Source organism: Ornithorhynchus anatinus, chromosome 1, assembly GCF_004115215.2.
Source record: "Ornithorhynchus anatinus isolate Pmale09 chromosome 1, mOrnAna1.pri.v4, whole genome shotgun sequence".
Lineage (NCBI taxonomy): Eukaryota > Metazoa > Chordata > Mammalia > Monotremata > Ornithorhynchidae > Ornithorhynchus > Ornithorhynchus anatinus.
In genome coordinates, this window is record NC_041728.1 from 133,886,858 (window position 1) to 133,905,936 (window position 19,079).

At 49.4% G+C, this 19,079-nt stretch overlaps 1 protein-coding gene across 1 annotated transcript in view; it reads right to left on the reverse strand.

The window, feature by feature from the left end:
* Nucleotides 1-1,745: 1,745 nt before the first annotated feature.
* LIPH (lipase H) overlaps nucleotides 1,746-19,079 on the reverse strand; it is a 60,406-nt gene continuing 43,072 nt past the window's right edge. The window contains exons 11-12 of the mRNA XM_039914343.1: nucleotides 16,530-16,703; nucleotides 1,746-2,080 (exon numbers count right to left, since the gene is read on the reverse strand). Of these exons, the coding sequence (XP_039770277.1) occupies nucleotides 1,975-2,080; nucleotides 16,530-16,703 (280 nt within the window). The 3' untranslated portion in view covers nucleotides 1,746-1,974. The remainder of the gene's footprint in view (nucleotides 2,081-16,529; nucleotides 16,704-19,079) is intronic.

Consider the following 19,079-nt stretch of genomic DNA (forward strand, 5'->3'; position numbering starts at 1 on the left):
CTGTAAAATGGGGATGAAGACTGTGAGCCCTACGTGGGACAACCTGATTACCTTGTATCTACCCCAGCGCTTAGAACGGTGCTTGGCTCACAGTAGGCACTTCGCAAATACCAACATTAATCAGTTTGGACACAGTCTGTGTCCCACGTAGAGCTCCCGGTCTTAATCCCCATTTTCCAGATGAAAGAACTGAGGCACAGAGAATTTAAGTGGCCCGGCCAAGGTCACACAGCAGACAAGTGGCAGAGTCAGGATTTGAACACAGGGCCTTCTGACTGCCTGGCCCGTGCTCTATCCAGTGGGTCACACTGCTTCTCATCGGTTCATACTTTCCCCTCTTTGCCCTCTACGCTCTGGGTGCAGCCTATGGCTTGAGTCACCATAAATGGGGTGAGAGGAGTTGGGGGGGCTTCCCAACTACTATTTTTCTATCCCACCTGTCTTAATGATAATAATAATGATATTTGTTAATAATAATAATGTTGGAATTTGTTAAGCGCTTACTATGTGCAGAGCACTGTTCTAAACGCTGCGGTAGAAACAGGGTAATCAGGTTGTCCCACATGAGGCTCACAGTCTTCATCCCCTTTTTACAGATGAGGGAACTGAGGCCCAGAGAAGTCAAGTGACTTGCCCACAGTCACACAGCTGACAAGTGGCAGAGCCGGGATTCGAACCCATGACCTCGGACTCCCCAGCCCGGGCTCTTTCCACTGAGCCACGCTGCCAGGCACTGTATGAAGTGCTGGGGTGAATACAAGGAAATCATTTTGGACCCGTGGGGCTCACACTCCCGATCCCCATTTTACAGTTGAGGTAACTGAGGCCCAGAGAAGTGAAGTGACCTGCCCGAGGTCACACAGCAGACAAGTGGCGGAGGCAGGATTAGAACCCATGACCTTCTGACTCCCAGGCCCGGGCTCTGTCGGCTACGCCACGCCGCTTCTGAGAAGGCGGTAAGCCCAAAGTGTTAGTTTCATGCTTCCGTTCCTTCAGTCCTTTAGTCGTATTTGTTGAACGCTTACCGTGTGCCAAGCACTGTGCTGGGCGCTCGGGAAAATACGGTATCTTTTTAAACAGTACATCCAGCTGGCCGAATGAAGGTGGGGCTGTCGGGGCTAGCTTTATTAGACACCGGAAAGATCGTTTAAAAAATAAATAAACATTTTCTCTTACATCACGTACTTGGCGCCCGATGAGAATCTGTCACCCAGGAATCTCAAGGCCGTTCCCAGACATTATCTCATGGACATCCTCCCAACGGCCCTGTGAGGTAGGTCGGCGTTATCATTATCCCATTCCAGGATGAGGAAAGGGGATTAGAGGTTGAAAAATTGGCTCAGAGTCACACGGTGAGGAGATGCAAAAGCTGGAATTAAAACCGAGGTCAAAGTCTCACAACGAGGCCCAGCTCTTAACCTCCCCAACTTCCCTCGGAAGAATTAGTTTCCCACTGAATACGCGCGCCAGGCTGCAGGATCCGGCCCAAGCTTCGTCTTCCTCAAGCACACACTGCCGTTGATCGGCCCGGTCGGTTATTCGATGATAATCATAATAATGGCATTTGTTAAGCGCTTCCTAGGTGCCAAGCACTGTTCTAAGCGCTGGGGAGGACACGAGGTGATCAGGTCGTCCCCCACGGGGGAATCACAGTCTTAATCCCCTTTTCCAGATGAGGTAACCGAGGCCCCGAGAAGTAAAGTGACTCGCCCCAAGTCACCCAGCTGACGAGCGGCAGAGCCGGGATGCGAACCCGCGACGTCTGACTCCCAAGCCCGGGCTCTTTCCACCGAGCCACACCTGCTTCTCAGGATCGTTTACCGCCGAGGTTTCGGAATTAGAGCCCTGAGTTGTCGGAACGTAAGGAACCATCTTGCCGTCTGACATCGAGAAGAAGATATTCCGGAGGAGACGAGTCTTCAGTATTTCTCCTGAACGAGGGCAGTGAGGTTTTTTCCTCAGGGCAGCGGGTGACTAAAGTTTTCCCGATGCTACATCTCCATAGCGGGGACACGGAATAGGTTGGAAATCAGTTTCTGTATTTTCCGTCAAGACGAGATCATACCTGCAAAGGTGCGGCCTGGGAAGAGAAAAGGAGTCAATGGAAAACATGATTTTGATACTATTAAATACTGTGGTCATCATTATTCATTCGATAGGATTTACTGAGCGCTTTCTGTGTGCAGAGCACTGTACTGAGCGTGTTTATTGTACCTTAAGTTTACTCGGCCAAAAGCCGCGCCGCTTTGTCTACGAAACCTACTCCAAATGGTCGGCGAGATCGGACGGCCTAACCGAGCACTTGGTCCGGAGACTTAAACTGTAGTCGGAATTTGTCGAAAGGGTGACCTTGGGCAGGTCACCTCACTTCTCTGAACCTCAGTTCCCTCGTCTGCAAAATGGGGCTTCAATCCCTGTTCTCCCTCCTACTTAGAATGTGGGACTTGCTTATCTTGTAGCCATTCCAGCTCTTAGAACAGTGCTTGGCACACAGTAAGTGCTTAACGAATGCTATCATTATTATTACATTCATTCATTCAATCGTATTTATTGAGCGCTTACTCTGTGCAGAGCACTGTACTAAGCGCTTGGAATGGACAAATCGATAATGTCGGTATTTGTTAAGCGCTTACTATGGGCAGAGCACTGTTCTGAGCGCTGGGGATACAAGGTGATCAGGTTGTCCCACGTGGGGGCTCACGGTCTTCATCCCCATTTTACAGATGAGGGAACTGAGGCCCAGAGAAGTGAAGTGACTCGCCCACAGTCACACAGCTGACAAGCGGCAGAGCCGGGAATCGAACCCATGACCTCTGGCTCCCAAGCCCGGGCTCTTGCCACTGAGCCACGCTGATTGTCATACCTATTCTTAGGCTATAACGAAAATCTACATAGAACATTTGGCTTCGTGCAGATTTACTCGCTAAAGAAGAGAGAAAACTTTTCATTAGTTCACTAGATAATAATAATAATAACTGGGGCACTTGTTAAGCACCTACTATGTGCCAGGTACGTGGCTCAGTGGAAAGAGCACGGGCTTGGGAGTCAGAGGTCATGGGTTCGAATCCCGGCTCGGCCACTTGTCAGCCGTGTGACTTCGGGCAAGTCACTTCACTTCTCGGTGCCTCAGTTCCCTCCCTTGGAAAAGGGGGATGAAGACTGTGAGCCCCACGTGGGGCAACCCGATTCCCCTGTGTCCACCCCAGCGCTTAGAACAGTGCTCGGCACATAGTAAGCGCTTAACAAATACCAACATTATCATTATTATTATTATTATTACTGGACTAAGCGCTGGGTTGACTACAAATTGGGTTGGACACGGCCCCTGGCCCACGTGAGGCTCTCAGTCTCAATCCCCATTTTACAGATGAGGGAACTGAGGCCCAGAGAAGTGACGTGACTTGCCCAACGTCACACAGCTGACAAGTGGCAGAGCCGGGATGAGAACCCATGACCTGACTTCCGGGCCTGTGCTCTAACCACCACACCATGCTGCTTCCCACAGTCAGAGGTCACGGGTTCTAATCCCGACTCTGCCACTTGTCGGCTGTGTGACTGTGGGCAAGTCACTTAACATCTCTGTGCCTCAGTGACCTCATCTGGAAAAGGGGATGAAGACTGTGAGCCCCACGTGAGACAACCTGGTAAGCTTGTATCTCCCCCAGCGCTTAGAACAGTGCTCTGCACATAGTAAGCGCTTAACAAATACCAACATTATTATTATTATTACCCCGGCGCTTAGAACAGTGCTTGGCACATAAGTAAGTGGTTAACGAATAACGCTATTATTATTATTATTAGTATCAAACTGCAAATGTAGGAAAGGAACAGGTCTACCAAATCTGTGAGAGTGTACTCTCCCAAGGGGTTAATACTGTGCTCTGCAGACAGTAAGCGCTTAATAAATACCACTGATTGATTGCGAGAATCTGATACGCAGGCTGAATTCAGGAGGGCATACTTTCAAAACTGATCCATAGTAATTATGGAATTTATTAAGCACTAGGGTATATTCGATATAATCAAATTGTTCCTATTCATTCATTCATTCATTCAATTGTATTTACTGAGCGCTTACTATGTGCAGAGCACTGGACTAAGCGCTTGGAATGGACAATTCGGCAACAGATAGAGACCATCCGTGCCCCGTGACGGGCTCACAGTCTAAACGGGGGAGACGGACAGCGAAGCAAAACAGAACAAAACAAAGACAAGTCAACATCATCAAGATAAATAGAATCAAGGGGATGTACACCTCATTCACAAAATAAATAGGGTAATAAATAATATGTGCAAATGAGCTCAGTGCTGAGGGGAGGGGAAGGGGAAGAGCAGAGGGTGAGGGCGAGCAGAGGCAAAGGGGGGCTCAGTGTGGGAAGGCCTCCTGGAGGAGGTGAGCTCTCAGGAGGGCTTTGAAGGGGGAAAGAGAGTCAGTTTGGCGGAAGTGAGGAGGGAGGGCGTTCCGGGACCGCGGGAGGACGTGGGCCGGGGGTCGACGGCGGGATAGGTGAGATCGAGGGACGGCGAGGAGGTGGGCCAAAGAGGAGCGGAGCGTGCGGGGTGGGCAGGAGAAAGAGAGAAGGGAGGAGAGGTAGGAGGGGGCAAGGGGATGGAGACCTTTGAAGCCCAGAGTGAGGAGTTTTTGCTTCCTGTGAAGGTCGATGGGCAACCACTGGAGGATTTTAAGGAGGGGAGTGCCAGGCCCAGAGCGTTTCTGCAGGAAGATGAGCCGGCACTCACTCCCTCGGTGAACTCATCCGCTCTCACGGCTTCGACTACCATCTCTACGTAGATGACACGCAGATCTACATCTCCGCCCCTGTCCTCTCCCCCTCCCTTCAGGCTCGCATCTCCTCCCGCCTCCGGGACGTCTCCACCTGGATGTCGGCCCGCCACCTAAAACTCAACATGAGCAAGACTGAGCTCCTCATCTTCCCTCCCAAACCCGGTCCTCTCCCAGACTTCTCTATTACCGTGGATGGCATGACCATCCTTCCCGTCTCTCAGGCCCGCAATCTCGGTGTCATCCTTGACTCGTCCCTCTCGTTCACCCCACACATCCTATCCGTTACCGAGACCTGCCGGTTTCACCTCTACGATATCGCCAAGATCCGCCCTTTCCTCTCCACCCAGACGGCTACCTTACTGTTACGGGCTCTCGTTATATCCCGGCTAGACTACCGTGTCAGCCTTCTCTCTGACCTCCCTTCCTCCTCTCTCGCCCCGCTCCGGTCTATTCTTCACTCCGCTGCCCGGCTCATCTTCCCGCAGAAATGATCTGGGCCTGTCACTCCCCTTCTTAAACAACTCCAGTGGTTGCCTATCGACCTCCGCTCCAAACAAAAACTCCTCACTCTAGGCTTCGAGGCTCTCCATCACCTCGCCCCTTCCTACCTCTCCTCCCTTCTCTCTTTCTACCTCCCACCCCGCACGCTCCGCTCCTCTGCCGCCCACCTCCTCGCCGTCCCTCGGTCTCGCCTATCCCGCCGTCGACCCCCGGGTCACGTCCTCCCGCGGTCCCGGAACGCCCTCCCTCCTCACCTCCGCCAAACTGATTCTCTTTCCCTCTTCAAAACCCTACTTAAAAATCACCTCCTCCAAGAGGCGTTCCCAGACTGAGCTCCTCTTCCCCCTCTACTCCCCCTGCCATCCCCCCTTTACCTCTCCGCAGCTAAAGCCTCATTTTCCCCTTTTCCCTCTGCTCCTCCACCTCTCCCTTCCCATCCCCACAGCACCGTACTCGTCCGCTCGACTGTATATATTTTCGTTACCCTATTTATTTTGTTAATGAATTGTACATCGCCTCGATTCTATTTAGTCGCCATTGTTTTTACGAGATGTTCTTCCCCTCGACGCTGTTTAGTGCCATTGTTCTCGTCTGCCCGTCTCCCCCGATTAGACTGTAAGCCCGTCAAACGGCGGGGACCGTCTCTATCTGTTGCCGACTTGTTCATCCCAAGCGCTTAGTACAGTGCTCTGCACATAGTAAGCGCTCAATAAATACTATTGAATGAATGAATGAGTGAAGAATAGACTGGAGCGGGCAGAGACAGGAGGAAGGGAGATCAGAGAATTGACTGACACGATAATCCAGTCGGGATATTATGAGAGCCTATTCCCTGCCCCATACACGGGTTCCAATTTAAATGGTAGAAAAGATCTTGAATTTTCCCACTCGGGAAGCACCCTGGCCTAGGGGAAAAAGCCCAGGCGTGGGAGTCGTGAGGCCTGGGTACTGATCCCAGATCTGCCACTTGTCTGCTGTGTGGCCTTGGGCAAGTCGCTTAATTCCTCTGTGTCTTTTAGACTCCTCTGTTGCTGCCAAGACAAGAAGCCTATTTTGTGTATTTGTTTGTGTTGTGGTTTAATGCTTCATCGCTTCTGGTGTGTCTGCTCCGATTCCTTTTCCCTACTTAACCTTTTAGATCGTGTGTTCCCCAAGGGATGGAGACTGTGTCTAATTTCCACCAGTGTAACGTCGCTCAGTGCTCAGTACAGTGCTCCAAACATACTTAGTGCTTAATAAGCACTATTTCTACTACCATTAAAATAGGGATTCAACACCTATCCTCCCTCCCCTTTAGACTGTGAGCCTCGTATGGGACGGGAACCGAGTCTGGATTATTCTCTATCTACCCCAGCACTTTGTACGGGGCTTGACACAGACTCAGCAGTGAAATAACACCAATAAAGCAGTAATAATAATAATAATCATAAAAACTGCCCCCAATCCTGGGGGAAGGAGCCAAACTCTAAATCATGTTTATCTAAGTAAATGACAAAATGGAAAAGAGTTTCTTTCAATAGCTTACCTGTCTTTTTCCCAAAGGGAAAAAATAAAAGTTAAAATCGTTTTCATAATAGACGTTTCCGGCCTACAAAGAGCGGACGATCTAGCCTACGGCACAGCGATCGATCAATCGATGCGACTTCCTGAGTTGCGACTGCGTGCACAACACTGTACCCCGTGCCTGGAAGCGCCCAATGCAACAGACGTGTTCTTTGCCCACGAGGAGCTGACGAGCCAAAGAGGGAGACCAACATTAAAATAAATTTCCCACAGGCGAAGTGGCAGAGTGTAAGGATAAATAAATAGGTGGGGCGGCTGGGTGCAGGGTGGGTTGAATATCAAGTGCTTAAGGGAAACAGATCGAGGTGGGTAAGTGACACAGAGGGGAGGACCCTTGGGGAAATGAGGGCTCAGTCAGGGAAGGCCACTTGGAGGAGGTGTCATTTTGGGAGGATTTTGCAGGTGTTGAGAGTGGTGGTCAGTTGGACAGGAAGCAGCCTGGATCAGTGGAAAGAGCCCCAGCTTGGGAGTCATTCATTCATTCAATAGTATTTATTGAGCACTTACTATGTGCAGAGCACTGGACCAAGCGCTTGGAATGGACAATTCGGCAACAGATAGAGACCGTCCCTGCCCATCGACGGGCTTACAGGCTAGTCGGGGGAGACAGACAGACAAAAACAATAGCAATAAAGAGAATCAAGGGGATGTACATCTCATTAACAAAATAAATAGGGTAATAAAGATATATACAAATAAGCAAATGAGCACAGTGTTGAGGGGAGGGGAAGGGAGAGGGGGAGGAGCAGAGGGAAAAGGGGGGAAAAGGGGGCTTAGCTGAGGGGAGGTGAAGGGGGGGAAAAGGGGAAGCTCAGTCTGGGAAGGCCTCTTGGAGGAGGTGAGCTCTCAGTAGGGCTTTGAAGAAGGGAAGAGAGCTAGTTTGGCGGAGGTGAGGAGGGAGGCCATTCCGGGTCCGCGGGAGGACGTGGCCCAGGGGTCGACGGCGGGATGGGGAGACCGGGGGACGGTGAGGAGGTGGGCGGCGGAGGAGCGGAGCGTGCGGGGTGGGCGGTGGAAAGAGAGAAGGGAGGAGAGGTAGGAGGGAGCAAGGTGATGGAGAGCCTTGAAGCCCAGAGTGAGGAGTATTTGTTTCGTGAGGCGGTCGATAGGCAACCACTGGAGGCTTTTAAGAAGGGGAGTGCCAGGCCCAGAGCGTTTCCGCAGGAAGATGAGCCGGGCGGCGGAGTGAAGAATAGACTGGAGCGGGGAGAGACAGGAGGAAGGGAGATCAGAGAGGAGGCCGATGCAATATATCTGTCCTGGAATGCCCTCCCCCTTCACCTCCGCCAAACGAACTCTCTTCCCCTCTTCAAAGGCCTACTGAGAGCTCACCTCCTCCAGGAGGCCTTCCCACACTGAGCCCTCCCTTTCCCTCTGCTCCTCCTCCCCTCCCCTTTCCCCCTTCTCCCTCCCTCTGCTCTACCCCCCTCCCCTCTCCACAGCACTTGTGCATATTGATGCATATATATAATTTTATTTATTTTATTAATGATTTATATATAAATATATAACTCTATTTCTCTATTTTGATGCTGTTGATGCCTGTCTACTCGTTTTGTTTTGTTGTCTGTCTTCCCCTTCTAGACCGTGAGCCCGTTGTCGGGTAGGGTTTGTCTCTTGCCAAATCGTACTTTCCAAGCGCCTAGTCCAGGGCTCTGCACACAGTGGGCACTTAATAAATACGATTGAATGAATGAATGAATGAAGTCACTCCATCAGCTCTCTCTCCACCACTGATCCTCGCTCCTCCCCCAGTAGACCCCAGCTCCAGTGCTTCACCCTTCTAATAACAGTCATAGTAATGATGGTATTTGTTAAGCGCTTACTATGTGCCAGGCACTGTACTAAGTGCTGGGGTGGATTCAAGCAAATCGAGCTGGACACAGTCCCTATCCCACAGGGGGCTCACAGTCTTAATGCCCATTTTTTACAGATGAGGTAACGGAGACACAGAGAAGTGAATCAATCAATCAGTAGTATTTATTGAGCGCTTACTCTGTGCAGAGCACTGTACTAAGCCCCTGGGATGTACAATTCAGCAACAGATAGAGACAATCCCTGCCCAGTGATGGCCTTACAGTCTAACAGTGAAGCGACTTGCCCACGGTCGCAGAGCAGACATGCTGCTTCTCTCCCCAGCCAACTGAGCTTCGTTCTCGTTTCTCTCACCGCCGACCTCCTGCTTAGACTGTGAGCCCCTGTCTAAGGTGCCTAGTACGGTGCCTGGCACATAGTAAGTGCTTAACAAATACCGTTATTATTATAAATATGATCGATTGATTGGATTACCGGGGTATCTCTTCTTCCAGTGCCAGTCATGCCTCCAGTTACCCCTTGAAACCAATGTCTGAGGCCCCCCCCCGCCCTTCACAGTGTGGCATTGTTTCTATTCTTGAGAACCGCAGATTAGGCACTTTCAAATTCAAGAGACTTTATGGTGAGTGAATCTCTAATAGCAATTAACAAGACTGTCCTCCTAGGCACTTGGGCCTCAGTTTCCCCTTCAGTAAACCCCGTTCATGCTGCCAAGTCTGAAAATGAAGACGACGGAAACCACCAAAATAGAACGAGGAAATAAAATAGGCTGAATGGCTTGCAAAACCTTTGGAGAATTTGGTGCTTTTTGGACTGGCCTAGAGAATTGGGTGCCAGAAACTTTGCTAGGACTTTTCCAAATAATTGTTTTCCAAATAGTGTAGAAAAGACTGTATTAGCTTGAAGTAATCATGGCATTTACTGAGCATCACTACATGCAGTACACTATACCAAGTATCTAGGCAGTGTGATAAATGTATACATAATAATAATAGTAATGATGGTATTTCTTAAGTTTTTAATAATAACAATGATAATAATGTTGGTATCTGTTAAGCGCTTACTATGTGCAGAGCACTGTTCTAAGCACTGGGATAGATACAGGGTAATGAGGTTGTCCCACGTGAGGCTCACAGTCTTCATCCCCATTTTACAGATGAGGGAACTGAGGCCCAGAGAAGTGAAGTGACTTGCCCACAGTCACACAGCTGACAAGTGGCAGATCTGGGATTCGAACCCATGGCCTCTGTCTCCCATTTTACGATGTGTCAAATACTATAGTAAGTACTGGGATAGATATAAGATAATCAGGTTGGACACCAACCCTGTGCCACCTAAGGCTCACGGTCTTAATCCCCATTTTACCAGATGAGGCAACCGAGGCCCAGAGCAGTGAAGTGATTTACCCAAGGTCACACGGCAGACAGGTTGTGGGGCCGGAATTAGAACCCATGACCTTCTGATTCCCAGGCCTTTTATTGAGTGCTTCCTGTGCATAGAACACTTTACTAAGCGGTTGGGAGGGTGCAGTATAACAGAGTTGGAAGATACGTGTCATGCCAACAGTGAGCTTACGATCTAGAGGGGGAGAAATTACAGATGATAATAATAATAATAATAATGATGGCATTTGTTAAGCACTTACTATACGTGCAGCACTGTTCTAAGTGCTGGGCACCATTCTAATATGATAATAATAATAATAAATGTTATGGGCTGTGGGAGGGGTGAATAAATAATAATAATAATGTTGGTATTTGTTAAGCGCTTACTATGCGCAGAGCACTGTTCTAAGCGCTGGAGAGGATAGAAGCAGCGTGGCTCAGTGGAAAGAGCACGGGCTTTGGAGTCAGAGGTCATGGGTTCGAATCCCGGCTCGGCCACTTGTCCGCCGGGTGACTTTGGGCAAGTCACTTAACTTCTCGGTGCCTCAGTTACCTCATCTGTAAAATGGGGATGAAGACTGTGAGCCCCACGTGGGACAACCTGATTCCCCTGTGTCTACCCCAGCGCTTAGAACAGTGCTCGGCACAAAGTAAGCGCTTAACAAATACCAACATTATTATTATTATTATTATTATTAGAAGGTGATCAGGTTGTCCCACACGAGGCTCACAGTCTTCATCCCCATTTTACAGATGAGGGAACTGAGGGCCAGAGAAGTGAAGTGACTTGCCCACAGTCACCCAGCTGACAAGTGGCAGAGCTGGGATTTGAACCCATGATCTCTGACTCCCAAGCCGGTGCTCTTTCCACTGAGCCACACCGCTTCTCTCCCAAACTCTTAACACAGTGCTTTGCACACAGTAAGCACTCCATAAATGCAATGGATTGATTGTTTTGTTTTTTATGGTATTTGTTATGCACTTACTATGCATCAAACAGTCAAACATCAAACAGTGGAAGCAGTGTGGCTCAGTGGAAAGGGACCGGGTTTGGGAGTCAGAGGTTGAGGGTTCTAATCCAGCGTGGCTCAGTGAAAAGAGCGTGGGCTTCGGAATCAGAGGTCATGGGTTCGAATCCCTGCTCTGCCACTTGTCAGCTGTGGGACTGTGGGCGAGTCACTTCACTTCTCTGGGCCTCAGTTACCTCATCTGGAACATGGGGATTATCTGTGAGCCTCACGTGGGACCACCTGATGACCCTGTATCTGCCCCAGCGCTTACAACAGTGCTCTGCACATAGTAAGCGCTTAACAAATACCACAATTATTATTATTCTCATCAATCCCTGCTCCGCCACTTGCCCACAGTCACTTCACTTCTCTGGGCCTCAGTGACCTCATGTGTAAAATGGGGATTAACTGTGAGCCTCACGTGGGACAACCTGATGACCCTGTATCTCCCCCGGCGCTTACAACAGAGCTCTGCACATAGTAAGCGCTTAACAAATACCAACATCATTATTATTAAGCGCTTCCTAGGTGCCGGGCACTGTACTAAGCTCGCCTCCTCCAGGAGGCCTTCCCAGCCTGAGCCCCCCCTTTCCCTCTGCCCCTCCTCCCCTCCCCGTCTCCCCTCCTCCCGCCCTCTGCTCTTCCCCCTTCCCCTCCCCACAGCACTTGTGTAGATTTGTAGATATCATCTATTACTCCATTTATTTCATCCATGAGGCGTCTATATCTCCGATTCTATTTATTTATTTTGATGGTGTCGATGCCTGACTACTCCTTTGGTTTCGCTGTCCGTCTCCCCTCTCTAGACTGTGAGCCCGTTGTCGGGCAGGGTTCGTATCGGTCTGTGGCCAAACTGTACATCCCAAGCGCTTCTTCAATAGTACTTCTTGAGCGCTTACTCTGTGCAGAGCACCGTACTAAGCGCTTGGAATGGACAAATGGGTAACAGATAGAGACGGTCCCTGCCCATTGACGGGCTTAGTATGGTGCTCAATAAACGAATGAGTAAACATTGCTAAAATTCGCCCTTTCCTCTCCATTCAAACTGCTACAACATTGATCCTAGCACTTATCCTATCATGCTTTTTTCCCCCCATGTGTATGGTATTTGTCAAGGGCTTACTAGGTGCCAAACACTGTACTAAGCACTGAGGTAGTTATAAGGAGGTCGGACACGGCAGCGTGGCTCAGTGGAAAGAGCGCGGGCTTGGGAGTCAGAGGCCACGGGTTCTAATCCCGGCTCTGCCGCGTGATCTCGGGCAAGTCGCTTCACTTCTCTGTGCCTCGGTGACCTCATCTGTCAAATGGGGATGAAGACTGTGAGCCCCCCGTGGGACAACCTGATCGCCTTGTATCCCCCAGGGCTTAGAACAGTGCTTTGCACGTAGAAAGCGCTTAACAAATACCACAATTTATTTTCTTTTTTATTTTAATCCCCATTTTAAGGATGAGGTAGAGAAGGAGCGTGGCTTAGTGGAAAGAGCCTGGGCTTGGGAGTCAGAGGTCAGGAGTTCGAACCCCGGCTCTGCCGCTTGTCAGCCGTGTGACTGTGGGCGAGTCACTTCACTTCTCTGGGCCTCAGTTCCCTCATCTGTAAAATGGGGATGAAGACCGTGAGCCTCCCGTGGGACGACCTGATGACCCTGTATCTCCCCCAGCGCTTAGAACAGTGCTCTGCGCATAGTAAGCGCTTAACAAATACCAACATTATTAACTGAGGCCCAGAGAGGCGAAGTGCCTTGCCCAAGGTCGCCCAGCAGACAAGTGGAGGAGGCGGGATTAGAACCCAGGTCCCGCTGACTCTCAGGCCCGGGCTCTATCCGCCAGGCCATGCTGCTTCTCCATTTGACTCCTTGACTGTCGCATCAGCCTCCGTGCTGACCTCTCTGCCTCCTGTCTCTCCCTATATATAGTTTATAGTCTATAAAATCTATATTTTAACCTGCTACCCAGATCATTTTTCTACTAAACTTCTCAGTCCTGTCTCTCCACTCCTTAAGAACCTCCAGGAGTTGCTCATCCACCTCGGCAAACTCCTTACCATCGGCTTTACAGTTCAGCCCTTCCCATCTTACCTCCCTGACTTCCTATTCCCCCCCAGCCCACACGCTTGGCTCCTTTAACACCAACCTTCTCCCCGCACGTTTCATTCGTTCATTCACTGAATCGCATTTACTGAGCGCTTACTGTGTGCAGAGCACTGTACTAAGCGCTTGGAAAGTACAATTAGGCAACAGACAGTGACAATCCCCACCCAACAGCGGGCTCGCGGTCTAGAAGGGGGAGACAGACGGCAAAACAACACAAAGACAGGCATCGATACCATCAGAATAGATAAATAGAGTTATAGATATCGCCTCAATCTCATCTCTCTCCGACCCGTTCCTCGCATCCTCCGTCTTGCTTGGGTCTCCCTCCGTTCAATAGTATTTATTGAGCGCTTACTATGTGCAGAGCACTGTACTAAGCGCTGGGAATGAACAAGTCGGCAACAGATAGAGACGGTCCCTGCCGTTTGACTCCCTCCCTCTTCTCATCTGACAGATCACCGCTATTCTTCCCATTTTCAAAGCCTTTTAAAATCCCATCTCCTCCAAGAGGCCTTCCCCGACTTAGCCCTCATTTCCCTTCTCCGTCCCGCTTCTGCATCACCCTTGCACTTGACTCTGTAGCTTTAAGCACTTTCATTCATTCATTCAATAGTATTTATTGAGCGCTTACTATGTGCAGACCGCTGGACCGAGCGCTTGGAATGGACAAATCGGCAACAGATAGAGACGGTCCCTGCCCAGTGACGGGCTCACGGTCTAATCGGGGGAGACTTGATATTCACTTCACCTTAAGCACCCCCAGCCCTTCCATACATATCTGTAATTTATGAGGAGCAGTAACCGCTTAACAAATAGCATAATTATTATTATTATTATTATTTTAATGTATGTCTCCTCTTCTAGAATGGACACTCCTGGTGCACAGGGACTGTATCTACTAACTCTGTTTTACTGAACTCTTTCAAACAGTTTAGTCAAAATAATAATAGTCATGGTATTTGTTAAGTGCGGTGACAGGCACTGTTCTAAGCGCTGGGGTGGATATAAGCAGCATGTGGGAGCAGCACGGCTCAGTGGAAAGAGCCTGGGCTTGGGAGCCAGAGGTCCTGGGTTCTAATTCCGGCTCCACCGCTTATCAGCTGAGTGACTTTGGTCAAGTCACTTAACTTCTCTGCGCCTCAGTTCCCTCATCTGTAAAATGGGGATTAACACTGTGAGCCCCATGTGGAACAACCTGATTACCTTGTATCTATCCCAGCGCTTAGGACAGTGTTCGGCACATAGTAAGCGCTTAATAAATACCACCATCGTCATACAAGCAAGCCGGGCCGGACCCAGTGCCTGTCCATATGGGCCTCACAGTCTCATTTTACACATTTTACAGATGAGTTAACTGAGGCCCAGAGAAGTGAAGTGACTTGCCCAAGGTCACACAGCAGACAAATGGCAGAGGTGAGATTAGAACCCATGACCTTCTGACTCCCAGGCCCTATCCACTACGGCGTGCTGCTTCTTATCTAGCCTGGTGAGTTTAGTCTAGTGAGTCTAGTGCTCCGCATACAGTAAGTGATCAATGAATACCATTGATTGATTGCTTGATTCATTACCCACAGTTCCCTTTTGAGAGTCCTTCCCACCTCTCATCACCTCAATAGCGAAAGAGCTGAAAGAGAAGGGGAGAAAAGAGCTTTCTGAACATCTTGGGAGGTAGAGAAGAGCAGCAGTCTAAACCAGTGTTCTTCGTTGACAGGCGGGACCAGTACTTAGCCTCCTATCCTTTCCCTCAGGGCTTGAAAACTAATTCACTCGATCGTATTTATTGAGCGTTTACTGCATGCAGAGCACTGTACTAAGCGGGAGCATCAGGAGGATGGAGAGAGGTGGGGAGAGAGTGGGGGATGAAGTAGCTGCAAAAAAGGGAATGGTTCTGAGACTATGCCATTGGTGAATAATAATAATGTTGGTATTTGTTAAGCGCTTACTGTGTGCAGAGGACTGTTCTAAGCGCTGGGGTAGGTACAGGGTCATCAGCTTGTCCCACGTGAGGCTCACAGTCTTCATCCCCATTTTCCAGATGAGGGAACTGAGGCCCAGAGAAGTGAAATGACTTGCCCACAGTCACACAACTGACAAGTGGCAGAGCTGGGATTCGAACCCATGACCTTTGACTCCCAAGCCCGGGCTCTTGCCACTGAGCCACGCTGCTTCTAACTGTGCTATCTGTTGAGTCCTCACTGTATGCCAGGCACTGTACTAAGCGCTGGGGTGGATTCAAGCAAATCAGGTTGGACACAGTTCCCGTCCCACGTGGGGCTCACAGTCTCAGTCCCCCATTTTCCAGATGAGGGAACTGAGGCACAGAGAAGTGATGTGACTTGCCCAAGGTCATACAGCTGACGCGGGGTGGCGCCGGCATCCGAACCCATGACCTTCTGACGCCCAGACCCCGGGCTCTATCCACTGTGCCGCACGGCTTCTCGGTGGTGAAGGGGCCACAGAGAAGCTGCGTGGCTCAGCGGGAAGAGCCTGGGTTTCGGAGTCAGAGGTCATGGGTTCGAATCCCAGCTCTGCCACTTGTCAGCTGTGTGACTGTGGGCAAGTCACTTCTCTTCTCTGGGCCTCAGTTCCCTCATCTGTAAAAGGGGGATTAACGGTGAGCCTCACGTGGGACAACCTATTACCCCCGTGCTTAGAACAGTGCGCTGCACATAGTAAGCGCTTAACAAATACCACCTTTATTATTATTATTCACTTGTTGCACCCACTGTCTCGGCGGGAGCAAGACCAGGAGAGATGAGACAGAGTGAGGACAACTAGCTTCAAAATCAATTCCTTCGAGCAGAGGCGCGGTCCTGACATCTTCGTGACTGGACCGAAACCCGCCTGATAATTAAGACAAGAGGCATCATCGTCATCATCATCTCATCCCTTCACCGTCTCCTCCCAAATCAGTTTGAATTATATCTCCGAGCAGGCGAGGAGATCCACAAGATTCTGGCTAGAAACAGTCTAATTTGTCCTATGCCGCCGAGTCGTTTCCGACCCACAGCGACGCCACGGAAACGTCTCTCCCAGAACGCCCCACTTCCATCTGCAATCGTTCTGGTAGTGGATCCGTAGACTTTTCTTGGTCAAAATACGGAAGAGGTTGACCACTGCCTACTTCCGCGTGGTAAACTCGAGTCTCCGCCCTCGACTCTCTCCCGTGCCGCCGCTGCCCGGCACGGGGGAGTTTTGACTCGTAGCAGATGGCCGGCCGCTCGCTAGCCACTGGCCGAGCTAGGAACGGAACGGACGGGCCTCTGCGTGACCCTCCCGTAGCCGAGACTGGTAGAGGACTGGAAACTCTCCAGGTGCCTCCCTGAGCGGGACCAACAGTCTAATTGGCAAACGTGAAACTTAGTAATCAGCCACTTACTTTTCGGGTTGTGCGATTGATCTTAACCTCATTCGGAGGATCTTTAATTTGCAGTTGGAGCCTATTAGTGTTCCGGTTGAGAATTCTAAGGAAATCTTGGCCACTTTTTCAAGTTCTTGATCGAATCTAGCAAGAAGACTGACTTGATGGTACTTCTGAAATTTGGTAGGCTCACTAGAAAGAAGAGATAGTGATTGTCATTGAGATGTTGTAGTCATATCATTTGCTCCTTTTATTCGTCCCCGCTCCGAGCCCCACGGTAATAATAATGTTGGTATTTGGTAAGCGCTTACTATGTGCAGAGCACTGTTCTAAGTGCTGGGGGAGATGCTGGGTCATCAGGTCGTCCCACGTGAGGCTCACAGTCTTCACCCCCATTTTACAGATGAGGTAACTGAGGCACAGAGAAGTGAAGTGACTTGCCCACAGTCACACGGCTGGCAAGTGGCCGAGCCAGGACTCGAACCCATGACCTCTGATTCCCAAGTCTGGACTCTTTCCACTGAGCCACACTGCTTCTCTATACTTACGTACATATCTGTATTTTTTTTGCATTAATGTCTATCTCCCCGTCTCTAGACTGTAAGTTCATTATGGGCAGGGAATACGTCTATTTTTGTAACGTATTCTCCCAAGTGCTTAGGACAGTGCTCTGTCCACAAGAAATGCTCAATAAATATGATTAAAAGAATGAACGAATGAAGAATATCAAAGACTTTAGTTTCCCGGTATTATACATACACTATCTGTGGGGACAAATTGTACACAACCCAGTTTGTGCTCTTGCAGACAAAACAGACAGATATTAATGACTGCATTGGATGATTAGTGGGGCAGTTAAAAGTCATGGCTTAATGGTTGTTGCAACCGCACTTTTAATCGCATAAAAGGGGTTTTGAAAACTACAGCACAACTTCGTTAAAGTTAGATTCCACTAATCCTGAATTGGGGTTGGCTATTTGAGAAGCAGCGTGCCTAGTGGAAAGAGCGCGGGCCTGGGAGTCAGAAGGACCTGGGTTTTAATCCCGACTCCACCATTTGTCTGCTGTGTGACCCGGGGCGAGTCACTTCACTTCTCTGGGTCTTATTTATCTCATCTGTAAAATGGGGATGTGACCCTTAAGTGGGACCTGGACTGTGTCCGACCTGATCAGCTTGTGTCTACTCCGGCCCTTTCTTTATAAAGTGCCTGGCACATAGTAAGCGCTTAACAAATACCATTTAAAAAGGATTCCCTGCTTCTTTCTTTAATTTTCCCTACCGCCATCAAAGTAAGGCAGGTTTTTGTGTCAGACGGGAAGTTTTTAGTTTAAACTCAGTAATTTAGTTTAAATTTAGTTTAAATTCAGTTTAGTAATTAACCGAGATGACTCTCACCAAGGTGGCTGGTGGCCTCCCTCTTGCCAAACCCAGTGGATTCTATTCTTTCTAATCCTTTTCGACTTGCATCTGTCTTTAAAACTGTGGCTCACCCCCTTCTGCTGGAATAATACTAACATTGGTATTTGTTGAGTGCTTACTATGTGCCAACCACCGTTCGAAGCGCTGAAACACTATCTATCCTCACCTGGTTCTCCTCCTACCTGTCCATCTGATCCTTTTCAGTCTATTTCACCGGCTCTTTCTCTGCCTCCCACTCCAAAGCCAAATTCTGGGTCTCCTTCTCTTCTCGATCCCCATGCATCGCTTTAGGAAGCTTTATCCATTCCAATGGCTTCAACTACCATTTCTACCAAATCTATCATCTCACTAGCCCTAACCTCTCACCTTCTCTACAACCTCACATCCATCTCCTCTTGCCTCCAGAACATTTCTATGTGGAGGCCCCAAACCCTCCCCTCCTAACTTTCCCGTCGGTAATAATTATGGCGGTAGACGACGCAATTATCTCTCCGCTCACAAGCCCGTAACCTTGGCGTTAACCTCGACTCATCTCACTGACAACCCCCATGGTCAATCTAAAAGTTAGCGGTCTTAACTTCTCAACAACGCTAAAATCTGCCCTTCCCTCTCCATCAAAATTGCTACTACTCTGATCGATCAGTGGTATTTATTGAACAACTTACCAAGTGCAGAACACTGGACTAAGCATTTGGGAGACTACATTATAACAGAGTTGGTGGACACGTTCCCTAGCCGACACAAGTTTAGAGTACAATCCAGTACTTATCATATCCTTCCTTCAACTACCGCATCAGCCGCCTCGTTAACCTCCCCGTCTCCTGTCTCTCCTTACTCCAGAGTTCACTCTGCTGCATGGATCATTTTTCTAAAAAAAGTGCAGTTGACCTACCCCATTGCTCAAAAAATCTCCCGTGGTTGCCCATCCACTTCTGCATCAAACAGAAACTCCTTACCATCAGCTTTAAAGCACTCAATCAGCTCGTCCCCTCCTATCTTACCTCACTGATTTCCTAAAATTAATAATTATTATTATGGTATTTGTTAAGCACTTACTATGTGCCAAGCACCGTTCTAAGAGCTGGGGTAGAAACAAGGTAACCAGGTTGTCCAACGTGGGGCTCACACTCTTAATCGCCATTTTACAGA